Here is a 12,789-nt window from a genome sequence, read left to right as displayed (position 1 = left end):
TTTAAAAAGGTAGAATGAACAACAGGAGGGACTGTGCCTCCAATATGCCTTCATATCCTAAAATGCTCTTTGTAGAAGTTAAGTCAGCTTGCAAACTACTGTGATTTGAAGAGCAATGTAGTAATTCTTCAGTATCTACCTTACCATACATAAGGCCATGGAAACACAAATGAGTCTTGAGTTACACCTAGTGATGAAGTAAGTGCTATTAATCTCTCTTATAACTTTACTGTTCTTCAAATCTCACACGCACCTGCTCTATGCAGAAGCAAAGAACATGAGAACACTTGAGAAAACTGTCACCAGTACTTATAAGCAGTAGTAGTGGAAGGGAACTAAAAGACCATTTAATAGGACTATGTAGTTGCTGTGAGATCTAGTCCATCATAATCCTGAAAGGAATACATACAGGAGATCCCTCAACAAGGAACAGATTCCTTATTGGACAGATTCCAAAGGTTTATGTACAATGCTGAATGGCATTACAGCCATTGACATTTTCAGTATAATACTGCAACAAACTGTCCATTATGACTTGTTCAGGAGTAATAACAACTAACCTGGCAGAGTAACAAACCAAAGAGACAAGGCTGATGAGGTTGCAGTGCTGCTCAAACACAGCAGTGACTCAGACTGGATAAACACACGAAGTATAGTCTAGGTTCTACACAGTGCGTCACCATACTGCGTATCTGGCTTTGATGTCTCACCAAGCTATAAGCTGCCCTATCCACACATTAAGCATTGCAGAAGGAAGTACAGTGCCCACCAGAAGTGAACGTAGTATGAGCTGACTGCAAATCAAATCTTGTTTTTACCCCTCTCTTTGTTTCTCTGTAGGTTACCTACATTGTTTGCTGCAGAAAGCCATTGGGTTCTACTGGCAGTTTCTGAACAACAGCAGCTAACTGCCCAGCTTACTTTTGAAATGCTGTATGGCAATATTTAGTCAACTTGGAGAGAACAACACATTCAATTTAAGGTAACAGCACAGTACAAAATGGAGTTACAGTTTATGTTCATTGTTTACTAAGTTCAACACAATGCTACTGTACAGAATCTTCATAGGAACACAGCAGTTTTCACTGTCTCCCCCCACCACCCACCTTTTAAACCCATCATTTGAGGCATTCTGACATAGACCATAGCAGACAGATGGACTGCAGCTGAGAAACAGAATCCTGTGTCATCTCAGACACGTATACAAAGGCTTTAAACAAAAAAAGCAGGGCCTTAAGTTTGGTTGGCTTAAGATACTCAACATCAGCCAAGTGGAGATATTCACTCATCATTCCAGTTAAATCCAGTGTGCATTATCTATGTCACACTCCATAACCAACTAACAACACAAAAACATATTCCTGGGATGGAAGAGTTTCAGGAGGCGCTACACGAGTCTGAGAAAAACTGAAATGTCAAGAAAAAAAAAAGTTAAAGAAAAATTAAAATACAAGTTCAGCAATAACTTTATTCTGAATGTTGTAGGACTCACACGCACCCGCTCTATGCAGAAGCAAAATGATATACTTCTAAACAAAAAAAGCAAACTGGTTGCCTGTACGTATCATTTTATAATGATAAATTCCAACTTTTTCACTTCTTGAAAGGAAATATTAGCAAGCCTCTGTTGGATAAACTTCAAGGAATTTCAGGATGGCCAAAAGGTGCAGGATTGCTGTTAAGTATTCTAAGCTTCAGAAACAGAAGAGGACTGAATGCATCTTGAACACTGAAAAATTAGTCACACCTGCCTATTAAAGAGATAAGATAAAAATGGATTTTGATTACCTTCCCATGAACAAGAACAAACACTCTGTTAATTTCAACTAGAAGATAATATTATAATAACAATACAATAATATAATATTATCAAGAAGATAATACAGCAACATATTATATGATCCTAAAAGGGATGTGTTTAACTAAATCAAGAAAATTCTTTGAGTATAGTACAGCTACCATAAATACTTCTCCCTACAGCATTCCCCCACTCAGATCCTTCTGTTCCCCAAATACATGCTGCAATATTTAGGGGTATGCAAAATACCAAAGTCCAAAACACCCTGTATTTAATATTATGCTAAGACTCTTCTTACAGGATGGAGGAATTACGGTTACATGTTATGTTTACACTATTTACGACTGCACATTCAAACCTTAAATTTGTAGCACACGTTTTTCTATTTCTCATCTTTCAAATAACCTAAGTCTGAAAAATGTCTTATATTGCTTTGTGTCTAGTATGGTTAAAGTGAAGATGAGATACTCACTGTTGCTGGCTTCTCAGCTCAGAAGGCAGGTCACAACCTACATAAGCATTATTTGTTACACTGTACTCCAGTAGTGCACAAAAACAGGGATCCTACAAGAAAAGATTAATGTTTATATTAAACATGTTACTCTGTGTAATGAACTTGCCAACAAATTAACATGGCACACAAATGCAGAAGATTTAATAGCACATAAACAGAACAGCGTAAACAGTGCAAGAATGGAGCAACAAAGCAGGAAGACAGGTAGATAGATATATTAAGTTACATGTTTTGTGGGTAGGTGTGGGGAGACCACACCTCCCACTCAGTTCATTTCATGAATACTGTTCTTTTTGTCCAAAAGGTCAGAAAGAACCATGCATGAGTCCAAAAATAGATCTCTTTGGCAGGTAGTTACATTAATTGGTAGTAATCACTTCTACCTCTGTCCGTTTAAAAATGAAAATAATTGCATCAGAACACCCCTTCCATATAAGTCATTTACCATGGAAAATACCACACATATATAAGAAGAAGATATAAGAAGAAAACAAAAACAACTTACTTTCACAAGAAGATGAGGATTTCCTATGACAATCAGCAAAGCTTTTGCTCTAGTAATTGCTACATTGAATCTCTTTGGGTTAGAGAGAAAGCCCAAATAGTATTCCTCTTCAGCAAGTGTGTCTTCATAAGATCGCACCTAAAGATCACACATAGAGACTCAAAACTGGAATAATGAGAAACCAACTTACTTTACCACAGTGTAACTTTAATCTATTAAAGAAATATAATTTGCTCACTATATCAAACCACAGCTCAATATGAACAATACACAAGTTAGCTTCAATATCCAAAATTCAGCTATTTAACTGATTTCCCACCACTGGTTTTCCCAAAGAAGGTCTATTTTCCTTCTATTTTCCACTAATGTAACTTCAGCAATTTCAAGGGAATGGTATATTAGCTTTATTTGAGCATCAGGAATATCCATTGTAAGCTGAAACACAAGATGCCAACATAAAATCAGCGGTTTTCATGATGTTGCCGTATCAGTAGAAGAAATGCTAGAGTTGATGGGTCCTACAAATCAAGAATATTTCGGAGTGTCTTGTCAGTCATCTTTGCCTTTCTGTGATCAGTCAGAAATTTTCTGAAAGACTCCTTTATTGCAAAGAGTGAAAACAAACAGCTCTGCATTCTCATGTTTATATACAAATTTCTAGCGATACAATGTGCATCTCTGTACTATCATATTTACACAGATGTAGTCAACCAATACTAAATCAAGGAAGTTAAGCACTGTGAGAATGATGTCCTGTTACCATTGTACTGCTGGAGTACAGACAATAGCACAGACTTCCTTTTCCCTGTCCCTTCTTTTGCAAGGTATTTTACAGCTTCAGATTCAAATAGCCAGAAGCCAGAAAAGACATTGGCCAACATCCCATTACTTAAACAGCAGAACACTTCAACATCATGCATCATGAAAATGCTCACGAAAGACTGTCAAGTGTTCTTCAACAGTAAAAAAGGGTACTGGATTCCTACAGTCAGCACTGGTGTCGGGGTAATCATCAGCTGTATACGGTAATTCTCAAACAGAAAATCAAAAGAACCTACATCAACATTCATAAGCTGAACAATGACTTTGGATTACTGTGGTTTATACAGTTCTCTCTAATACTTATATTGCATCCAGTTTCTATCGTCTCTCAGCATGCTTAAGTGAAGATATATTATCTGCATGACACTCTAAACTCATTTTGAATTACTTAGAAAGGTTTGAAGTCTACCTCAAAATATCTCAAAAAACAGAGATACCATCCTGTTTGCATGCATTTCAATTAAACGTTTTTCCCAACTACTATGACAGAAGAATGACAAAATTAGTTCCCTTGGTTTTCTCAAAGCTCCATGTCAAAAAGGAGCTACAGAGAATTAAGAACACACAAATATTCTAGACAAGACCACAACAATCATACATACTGTTGATAAGATGGTAACCATGCACTCTTGTCCTTGAAACTCTTCTACTGTGCCAACTTTAATATCTGACAAATCAATGCTTCTCAGAAGAAATTTAATTTTTTCCACCTAGAAAAAATGTTTGAAGGAATTTATTTTCCTATTTTAGAGTGGATTACTTCAAAACCAAAGACATGTAGAGTAATTTAACACAGACAGGTTGTAGGGAATGCCTACACCATAGTCAGCCATCATCTACTACTAAGGTTTTTAAACAAAACAGTAGCTTTTCCTGCTATGTACACTTCTTACATGACTCAACAGGAGGAATATTTGCTACCTACATGTAAACAGAAATTAACACGTTTTCTGATAGATTTTAATGACATGAACAGCTTAGATCTTAGGTGTTTACCCATGCAAGCTCTTCTTCCATCATGGAATATGTGCCAACCCAAGACTTACCACAGGGCTGTGCAGAGATTCCACCTCTCCTTGCTACTTGCACCATACAGAGTGAAAAAACTGAGGTTTGATGGGAACATCATTAGTGAATGATAAAACGAAACACAGTGAATGTCTGATATATGCTTACCAACTTTACCAAACCAGAGCAGCAACACAAAACTACAACTTTAAATACAGTAACTTTGAAGTTTTAAATAATAGTTGTACCTGCTTGCGGTATGGTGTAATAACTCCAATATCTGTCACTGACACTGCAATGCTTTCATTTTTAGCCAGGTGGCAACAGTACTGCATTACTTGAACTGCTTCAGTTGGATTAAACCATGAAGGACTGTGACCTTCACGAGTTTCTTTGCCCTGTATTAGGAGAAGCAAAGTAAGAAGATGAAGAATTAGCAAAAACTAACTACATATTTAACCAATTATAGTCTTATACATCTTAAATGCAAAACAAACAAAAAACCTAAAGAACAACAGAAATTGTGATGTAAGAATATATACAAATGTCCTTCTCAGCTATAAATCCTTTTCAACCATCTGTATGATATGATGGCAATGCTTTAAATATGTAACAAAGAATTTAAATCTGAGCTCAGAATTGCAGGTGTTTGCAAGCTGTTACCCTGCTTTTGTGCAAAGCAGAAGAGTTCAGACACAAGCATCTCCAAACACTGGATAAACCACTTCATTAACTTCTTGGAACACCCACAAAAACTTTTCTTCTTTAAGTACCGGTTTTATCCTTGACTTTTTAATCTTTGATAAACTTCTAGTTTTAGTGGCTTGCATCCATTCTAATGCAGCAAACTCAACCAGAATTAAATTCCATACTGCTAAATTTATCAATTTAAGTTTTTATTAAAATGATCTCTAAAATGACAATACCCTGCAACCTGCAGCTGCTCAAGTTTTTAGAAAGCTATTCGTCTTCAGTAGCTGTTTTGAAAACCAGATGGTCAAGAAGCCATACTTCTTGAAAAAAACTTACTCTTTTTCCATTTTCTTTCTGAAATCCATTCTAAAGAATAGAACTTTTGTCTACAACATTAGCAAACTTCTATGAAGCCTCTTTATTTACACTTAGACTACAGGAACATTTTACATACCCTTACTCCGTGAAAAATTAATGGAAACCCTTTCCTGGGCAGTTTCTCCCAGTATAACAAAGAAGTTACTACTGAAGCGTCTGCACAAACTTCCAGCTCTTTATGATAAAACAATTTAGATGGTAAGGCAAGCAATGCAGAATGCGACCTGTAGTTGTTTATGAGTTTTGTGATCTGCAGAGACAAAAAATAAAATCTGTAACCAAAATGGGCAGTTAAAATCAGAGAATATCCTGAGTTGAAGGATTCATAAAGATAACTGAGTTATGCATCAGACTTCAAAGTATGCAGCTCCCAAGAAGACCACTTAACATCTTGCAACGTTCAGCTTTCCTAAAGCTCCCCCAAAATTGTAGAGAAGGCAAAAAAAAAAAAAAAAAAGCAGCTTTGATCTATAAGTAAAAACAGAAAACAAGTTCCTTCCCCTCCCTAAATGGGAAGGAAATGGTCCATCTCAGAAGTAAGAAGACTTGACAAGATACCTGAAGACCTGTGAGATTCTTCAAGCCCTCATTTCCTGCTGTCTTACTATGTGAGCTCTCCTTAAAGGCTTTAAGAAGTTAGAGCATCTATTTGGAATACACATTCAAAATAATGAAGACTTACTACTAAGCTAATGTTCAAGCAAGACTTAAACCTAAGCATGGGAATTAAAAGGCCAAAAAAAAAAAAGGTGTTAAAGGTGTTAAGAAAACATCAGCAACCACAGTTCATCATTCTTTACCTGAAAAAAAGCAAAATGACTTAATTTTACTCACCAACAAAGGGTTATATGATCCATCAGCGCTAAAAGCATCCTCATCTCTCAGGTACATATTTCTTGATATCAGTCTTTCCAGAAAGGATACATTTAATCCAAATGCCACTGCAATTCTAGATTTTATTAGAGGCCCTAATTGCTTCGGATCTCCAACCAGAACTATCTGTGTATTTAAAAAAAAACATCTATTAAAGCTGTTATTAAATGTAGTCTCAATAACACGCACACTTCAGAATTCCAAGACGAATGCACATCAAATTCTCTGCTTTACCCCCAAACACCTCATTTGTTTGCAAAGGGTTAGACCCAGAAAAGAAGTAAATTGCTGTTTATTTCAAAATATTTTTGACATATTTCATATACTGAACCCTGACCTTCTAATGCAGACTAGCATTCAGACATAAAACAATGACGTTAACGTGTGGGAATGAAAACTGTGTTAAAAATCTAAAACCAACTTAACTGTACATTTGTGAGGTTTATTACATGCACCTACAACTTCACACTCACTATCAGGAATGACAGCTTGCAGTTTGCGCCATTCACAATGCTAATAACCTTTTTTCCTTTCAAGAGACAATGCTAAGACAACTACCTGACCATTAACTTCTGAAATTAATCCAATGGGAATCAGGCTTTCTGGCTCACTTGCTTGCCCAGCCTCATCCAAAATCACATGTGTGAAGTGTCCAAGCCTAGAATGAATAAACATAAACTCAGAACTGGGCATTTCCCCCCCACACAGAAAAGTTAATTCTGCCACCCTGTGGCTGATCTAAGCAATTCTGTAAATGTCCCTGTCAAGCACACCAGGCATCTCCATGTATACAGCAAAGGCTGAAAATACATCAAAAAGCAGAATGCAGTCACTGTGTTTTTCTTTCTAATTCTTCATCTGTGAATTCCCCTATATATTCTCTTATATACAACCACCACTTATCTTAATTACAGCTTTATTTATTAGTAAGGTTAAGACAATTGGGCAAACCTTCCTCATTCTCAAATGCCTCCAAGTATTTCATTTGAATAATGAACTTGCTTTAGCAAAGACAACTGCTAGCCTCTATTTCTATAAAACAGCTCTTAAATCAGTTAGGCACTTCAGAGTGTCCTTTTGGAAAACTGGAAGCAAAATCAGAAGAATCTTTACTTAACAGCACTTTACATGGTGACTCTTTACAACTAATAAGGACTATAAAAAACCTGCAATATGATTCTTAGTGGGAACTCCTAAATGCTTTTAAGACAACATGACTGTAACCAGCAATGTCACTGCTAAGGCTCCCATTGCTAGTGGTAGAAAAACAACTCTGTCAAAAAGTTTTCTTAATTTACTGTGAAGAAATTCGCAGCTGAGACATTATTAAGAACAAGAGGTTAGCCATGAAGCCAGATATCTCAACAATACTCCTGTTTGTAGCACTGTACCTCATTCCTGTTTGATAAAACATTCCTGCGCTACTGCAAGTGGTAATTATTATCCTGAACCACACTGCTTTCCAAATATCATCACCATCCTTGCAGTAAGGTTTCACGATGTCATCGATTTGCTGCAGAAACGAAACAGCATGCTTAGCAAAATACCGATGGAATAATTAAAAAACCAAAATGACTTATTTTGGAAGTGGAACTAAATGTTTACACTTAGATCAATGCACTGAAATGAATTCTTGGTTTAATGTGCCTAAAGAAGACACATGCATTCTCTTCATCCATCAAGACTGTATATATGTTTCATACAGAAATATTTTTCAATTTATCTTCTGGAAAACCTAAATTAGTTACTACTTTCCTAGCCATGTCTCTTCAGCCTAATAAATATTGACAGTTACATTAATAAATAGTATTTTAAGATTAAAATATTAAAAAAAGAAATATTAACTGGCAGTTATCTGTAGTATTTACCTCTACAGATCTGCAAGTAGCATTGACTCGGACCATAGCTCCTGGTTTTAATTGATTGCTTTGATGCAGCCGCAAGCAAATCAGATCTGTTGCAGCGTTTGATGGTGCACAAACCAAGATTCGACTATCTGGTAAAGTAAAATGTATCTACATTCAAAAAGATGGACAGAAAAGAAAAACAAAAAAAAACAAACCCACAGTTATTTGAAAAAGTAGCAATAGCTCAAACATAACTTAAACATATATCCATTTTATTTTACTGAATATAGAATCCAGATAGAATCATCCATCCTTTTGCAGTTCAAGAACACTGCTCTTGACAGCCATGATTTAAGTGTTCTCAAGCTGAGTACCCTAAGAGCAGAATTACTGCATGGTTATTACATTGCATACCGTGCTTCAAGAATCTATTATTCAGTTCCAGAATCACAAGTTGTAAATATTCACTACAGCTTCAAGTTATTAAAATAAGCGATTCAGGATTTTTTTCAAATTCATATTAATTTCATCATTCTGAGCAGCTCAGTGAAAAGGCTTAAGAACAGTATTTCCAGTTCTTGTTGAGGAAAAAAAAGAAGTGATGGTACTTACAAAATCACTGTAAGTGTTCCAATGCTGAAAAGATTAGAGACTACCCACTTATCATCCATCATTACCTGTAAAATAGCTTCAACTACTGTTATCGTTTTTCCAGTTCCTGGTGGTCCAAACAGAATATAAGGTGTTGGACGACATTCACCACTCAGTATCCTTTTCACTGCCAATTTCTGTTGCTTGTTAAGCATAGGATTGAAAAATTCACCAGCTCTCCATTTAGTTGTCTCACTTTCTTCAACTATGATCAAGAGAAATACATATTAAAATTGCGAAGATATTTTAAGCAAACAACTGCAATTCACATTATGCCTTATTTTTCCCCATTTTCCTAGGACAGCACAGAGAAAAGACAACATCAATAATTCAGAAGTATCCAGGATCTGCTAAAAAATTAATGGACAAAAAAGGATTATCATTATCTACTTCAATAAAAAAACAAAACTGTGAGAACTTTATTCGGTAATTTGAACATTAAGTTTTTTTTTTTTATTTTTTAACCCCCCTTTAACCACAAAATTTCAGTAAACTTTCAGAGACAGCATTAGATGACCAATGGTAACCATAAGGACCACTGGAATTTCCCCCTCCACACCTCATTCAGTTTAGCTGCAGCTTTCCACAACAGAATCTTATTAACTCCTGGACAGAAGTGCCATCTAGGTAATCTGCTTCCCAATATCAGGGTGCTCAACTGCTGAAGTCATACTTCTCAGATAAGCACAGACATGACAGGCACTTCCTGAAACCTTTCTAAAATAGTTACCGTTTTCAGCAAAGTTCCAAAAAAATTCCAGCAACAAACTGGAAACTGAATGTGGCCAAAAGGATTCTAGTTGGTGATTAGGAATAGTTAGTTCACTGATTACAAACCATATCACTGGAAGTCTGCTTAGCTGAGGATGTTTAAATAATCCACAGAAGGGCTCTAATGAAACCTCCTGCCAGTACTGCTGTAAAGTTTCTCCTTAAAAGAGATGAGGACATTTGAAAGACACTGTACTCTGCCCCTGTTTGTCTGAAGTGACTGCAATTCTGACTTAAATATCGAAGAAAGTAGTAAAATATACCAAGCTGGTTTGTTTCTGCACAAACAGTTGCTGCATCTGCTCTGTTTATCTGCCTCGATGCCATGCATTTTGCCTGTCTGTTCTGCAGCTTTCTGACCTGGAAATAGCAAACAAAGGTAAACACATTTAGAACTTTAGAGAGACAAGGAACCATGTTCACTAATTCTTGAAATTGCTTACTTTTATTTTTTCCCCATTAAAAGGCTTCAATACTTCAATAAATAATATCTGTGAAGCAAGAGAGTAGAAGATGATGCTAGGAGTTCCCATCTTAAATTAAAGGTTTCTCAAAGTTGCACTTATGGTAACTTTAAACATCTACTTCAACAAGCACTATAGATACTCAGATGGGGATTGTGAAGCCACAGTCAAGTAACTTATCTCCTTCCATAAAAGCTAACACTCAAGTTCTGTGAGATGATACCTCTCAGACTGCAGCACAAGAGGAAACTGCCTGTAGTGGCACTAGCAGCATTCCGGATCATATGCTGCAATTATCTTAATAATACTGACAAGTGTTAGTGTTGATTACTTCTTATACAGGACAGAGGTACTTGCTTCCTAGCCACATTATCCTGGCATTTTTGGTGCTTCCCTAGAGCAATGATGCCAGGAGAACATTGCAAGGCTTAGGCAATCCTTCTGATTAGTCACTCTGCTACTTATTCAATGGGTACCAATGACAACCTGAAAAGATCAAAGTTTTAGGGAATCATGTTGCTCTGGGGTAAGATTATTATGCTTATTCACACCTCTAGTCAACCAGAATTGACCCAGTAGAAGCAGGCATCTTGCAATAACTAGCTATGCTGTGCCTCCTACCTTTATGTCTCTGCATCCATGTGATGGAGCATTTTGACTGGAAACCATATCAAAACCAGACATATGTCTGAGCTGTTACCCAGAACAGGATGGAACAGAGCAGCAACATTGTCTAGCAGTGTCTGTAAGATCACACCATCAGGAGGAGGATATGGGTAAGACTTCCCACAAGCAACTGGCATTAGTTTCCTGATCACAAGTTGTGCTGCTCAAGGGAGATTTCCATCATTCACACACCTAATGCAATTCACTCAAGAAGTTACTAGAGTGCGAGTAGCAGACAGCCTCCTGGTGTAAGTGGCAGAGGCAATAATCAGGAATAATGCTGAATATATAAGACACAGATATATATACCAATGTTTACTGTAAATACTGCAAGATAACTGGCTCAGGATCTGAAGGCTAAAAAGGTACAAGCAAAGTCATAACTCTGGACCTTCAGCAAACTTCAGCTTCTTTAAGGGATCATGAAGCAAAATAGCCAAGGAAGTTGTGTGGAGGTGCCCAGGAGAACTAAAAGCTGCTTCATAAGACAACATAATAAAACCACTCTGCTCCACAAGATTATCAAGAATTTCAACAAGTCTCCTTTTTTAAGACTGTAGCTTCATGATGAATTGTTGGAATGCAAGTGGGAAACAAGCAAAGTATAAAACATGCTGTCTGGACAGCTGGATAAAATATGGCAGGTCAAAGTCCATTTAAACTCACATTTAAATGCAGTACCAACAGAGTAACAAGAAGAAATTCAGCAAACAGCTGTGGTGGAAAGAGAGAAGCATTGTATGGGTTCAGAAATAGATGACAGAAGAGAGCTTACTGATAGATGACATAAGAACTGGTCAACCTGATTTCATTCAATAATGAAGGGACTATTATTATGCAAAGAGAAGAAAAGCAGTAACTGTAATAATACTCCTTTGCTTCAAGTAAGGCTTTTGAAGTGGTCTATTTACTGTGGCATTCTTATTTTGGAGCCACAAGAACATTAACTAGATTAATAGATGGTTTGGTGAGCAGAAAACTGGCTGGATTATTGGGCTCAAGGGGTGCTAAATAGTTCAATACTCATTTGCAAACAGGTCACAAACTTAAGTACCCCTGGTTGTAGTTGGGATAAATGTTATCTTCAGCAACAACTATGTTGAGAACAAATACACACTCAGTAAATTAGCAAACAACGCAAAATCAACAGTCTTAGCTGAAAAGCCTGATGGCTTATCTTCATTTGAAGAAATATCACAGTAGGATCAAAAAATCCTCACGAAAATCTAAACCGAAAGCTCTGCAGCTGGGACTGAGTAACTGTATGAATCAGGACAGGCCATGAAAACACTAAGCAGCAATCCCCAGGCCCAGGTTGGGAAACTGAGTTACTACAAATTCTTGATGTATGTAACCAGCAAGTTACTATGAACTGCAGAGGCTGAAACAACTTAGCTTTTTCAGTTTGATGAGGAAAAGGTAAACAGGCAGCCTAATGCCTATAATGGCTTAAAACAGAGCTAGGAAAAGAAAAAGGGAAAAAAAAGAGAGGCCAACGCATCTCAATTCTTTGTAGTAGCATATAATGTAACAAGGATCCATATCCAAAGTTGCAGACGAAAGATTCACACTGTGAATGGGGGGTGGAAATCATTCAGTGGAAATGTTGTAAAACATTGAGAAGGTTATAAAGATGTAGAACCTCTGGACAAAACCAAACAAACCTAACCCCAAAGCTGACTTGATTCAGCATTGGAGACGATCTACTTCAAATAGGAAAGAGGACTAAATACCATCTGAAGGTTGTTTTATGGAAGACTTCTATAATTTCTTCCTATAATTTAACTAGAGGTAAAGAA

The 12,789-nt window shown here is 36.7% G+C and overlaps 1 protein-coding gene across 2 annotated transcripts in view; it reads right to left on the bottom strand.

Annotated features, from left to right (window-relative positions):
- Positions 1–1,006: 1,006 nt before the first annotated feature.
- Positions 1,007–12,789, bottom strand: part of MOV10L1 (Mov10 like RISC complex RNA helicase 1) — a 32,094-nt gene continuing 20,311 nt past the window's right edge. The window contains exons 16-27 of one of the 2 annotated variants that reach the window (XM_015852378.2): positions 10,124–10,220; positions 9,116–9,294; positions 8,460–8,606; positions 7,983–8,104; positions 7,150–7,249; positions 6,553–6,717; positions 5,795–5,968; positions 4,896–5,045; positions 4,242–4,349; positions 2,818–2,955; positions 2,271–2,362; positions 1,007–1,751 (exon numbers count right to left, since the gene is read on the bottom strand). In XM_015852378.2, coding sequence (XP_015707864.1) covers positions 1,742–1,751; positions 2,271–2,362; positions 2,818–2,955; positions 4,242–4,349; positions 4,896–5,045; positions 5,795–5,968; positions 6,553–6,717; positions 7,150–7,249; positions 7,983–8,104; positions 8,460–8,606; positions 9,116–9,294; positions 10,124–10,220 — 1,482 coding nt within the window. In that variant the 3' untranslated portion in view covers positions 1,007–1,741. The remainder of the gene's footprint in view (positions 1,752–2,270; positions 2,363–2,817; positions 2,956–4,241; positions 4,350–4,895; positions 5,046–5,794; positions 5,969–6,552; positions 6,718–7,149; positions 7,250–7,982; positions 8,105–8,459; positions 8,607–9,115; positions 9,295–10,123; positions 10,221–12,789) is intronic. The other variant, XM_015852386.2, reaches the window with a different exon arrangement.

This window comes from Coturnix japonica, chromosome 1 (assembly GCF_001577835.2).
Source record: "Coturnix japonica isolate 7356 chromosome 1, Coturnix japonica 2.1, whole genome shotgun sequence".
Lineage (NCBI taxonomy): Eukaryota > Metazoa > Chordata > Aves > Galliformes > Phasianidae > Coturnix > Coturnix japonica.
The sequence above is the reverse complement of the archived record's forward strand: the minus strand, read 5'-3'. Positions and strand labels throughout refer to the sequence as shown.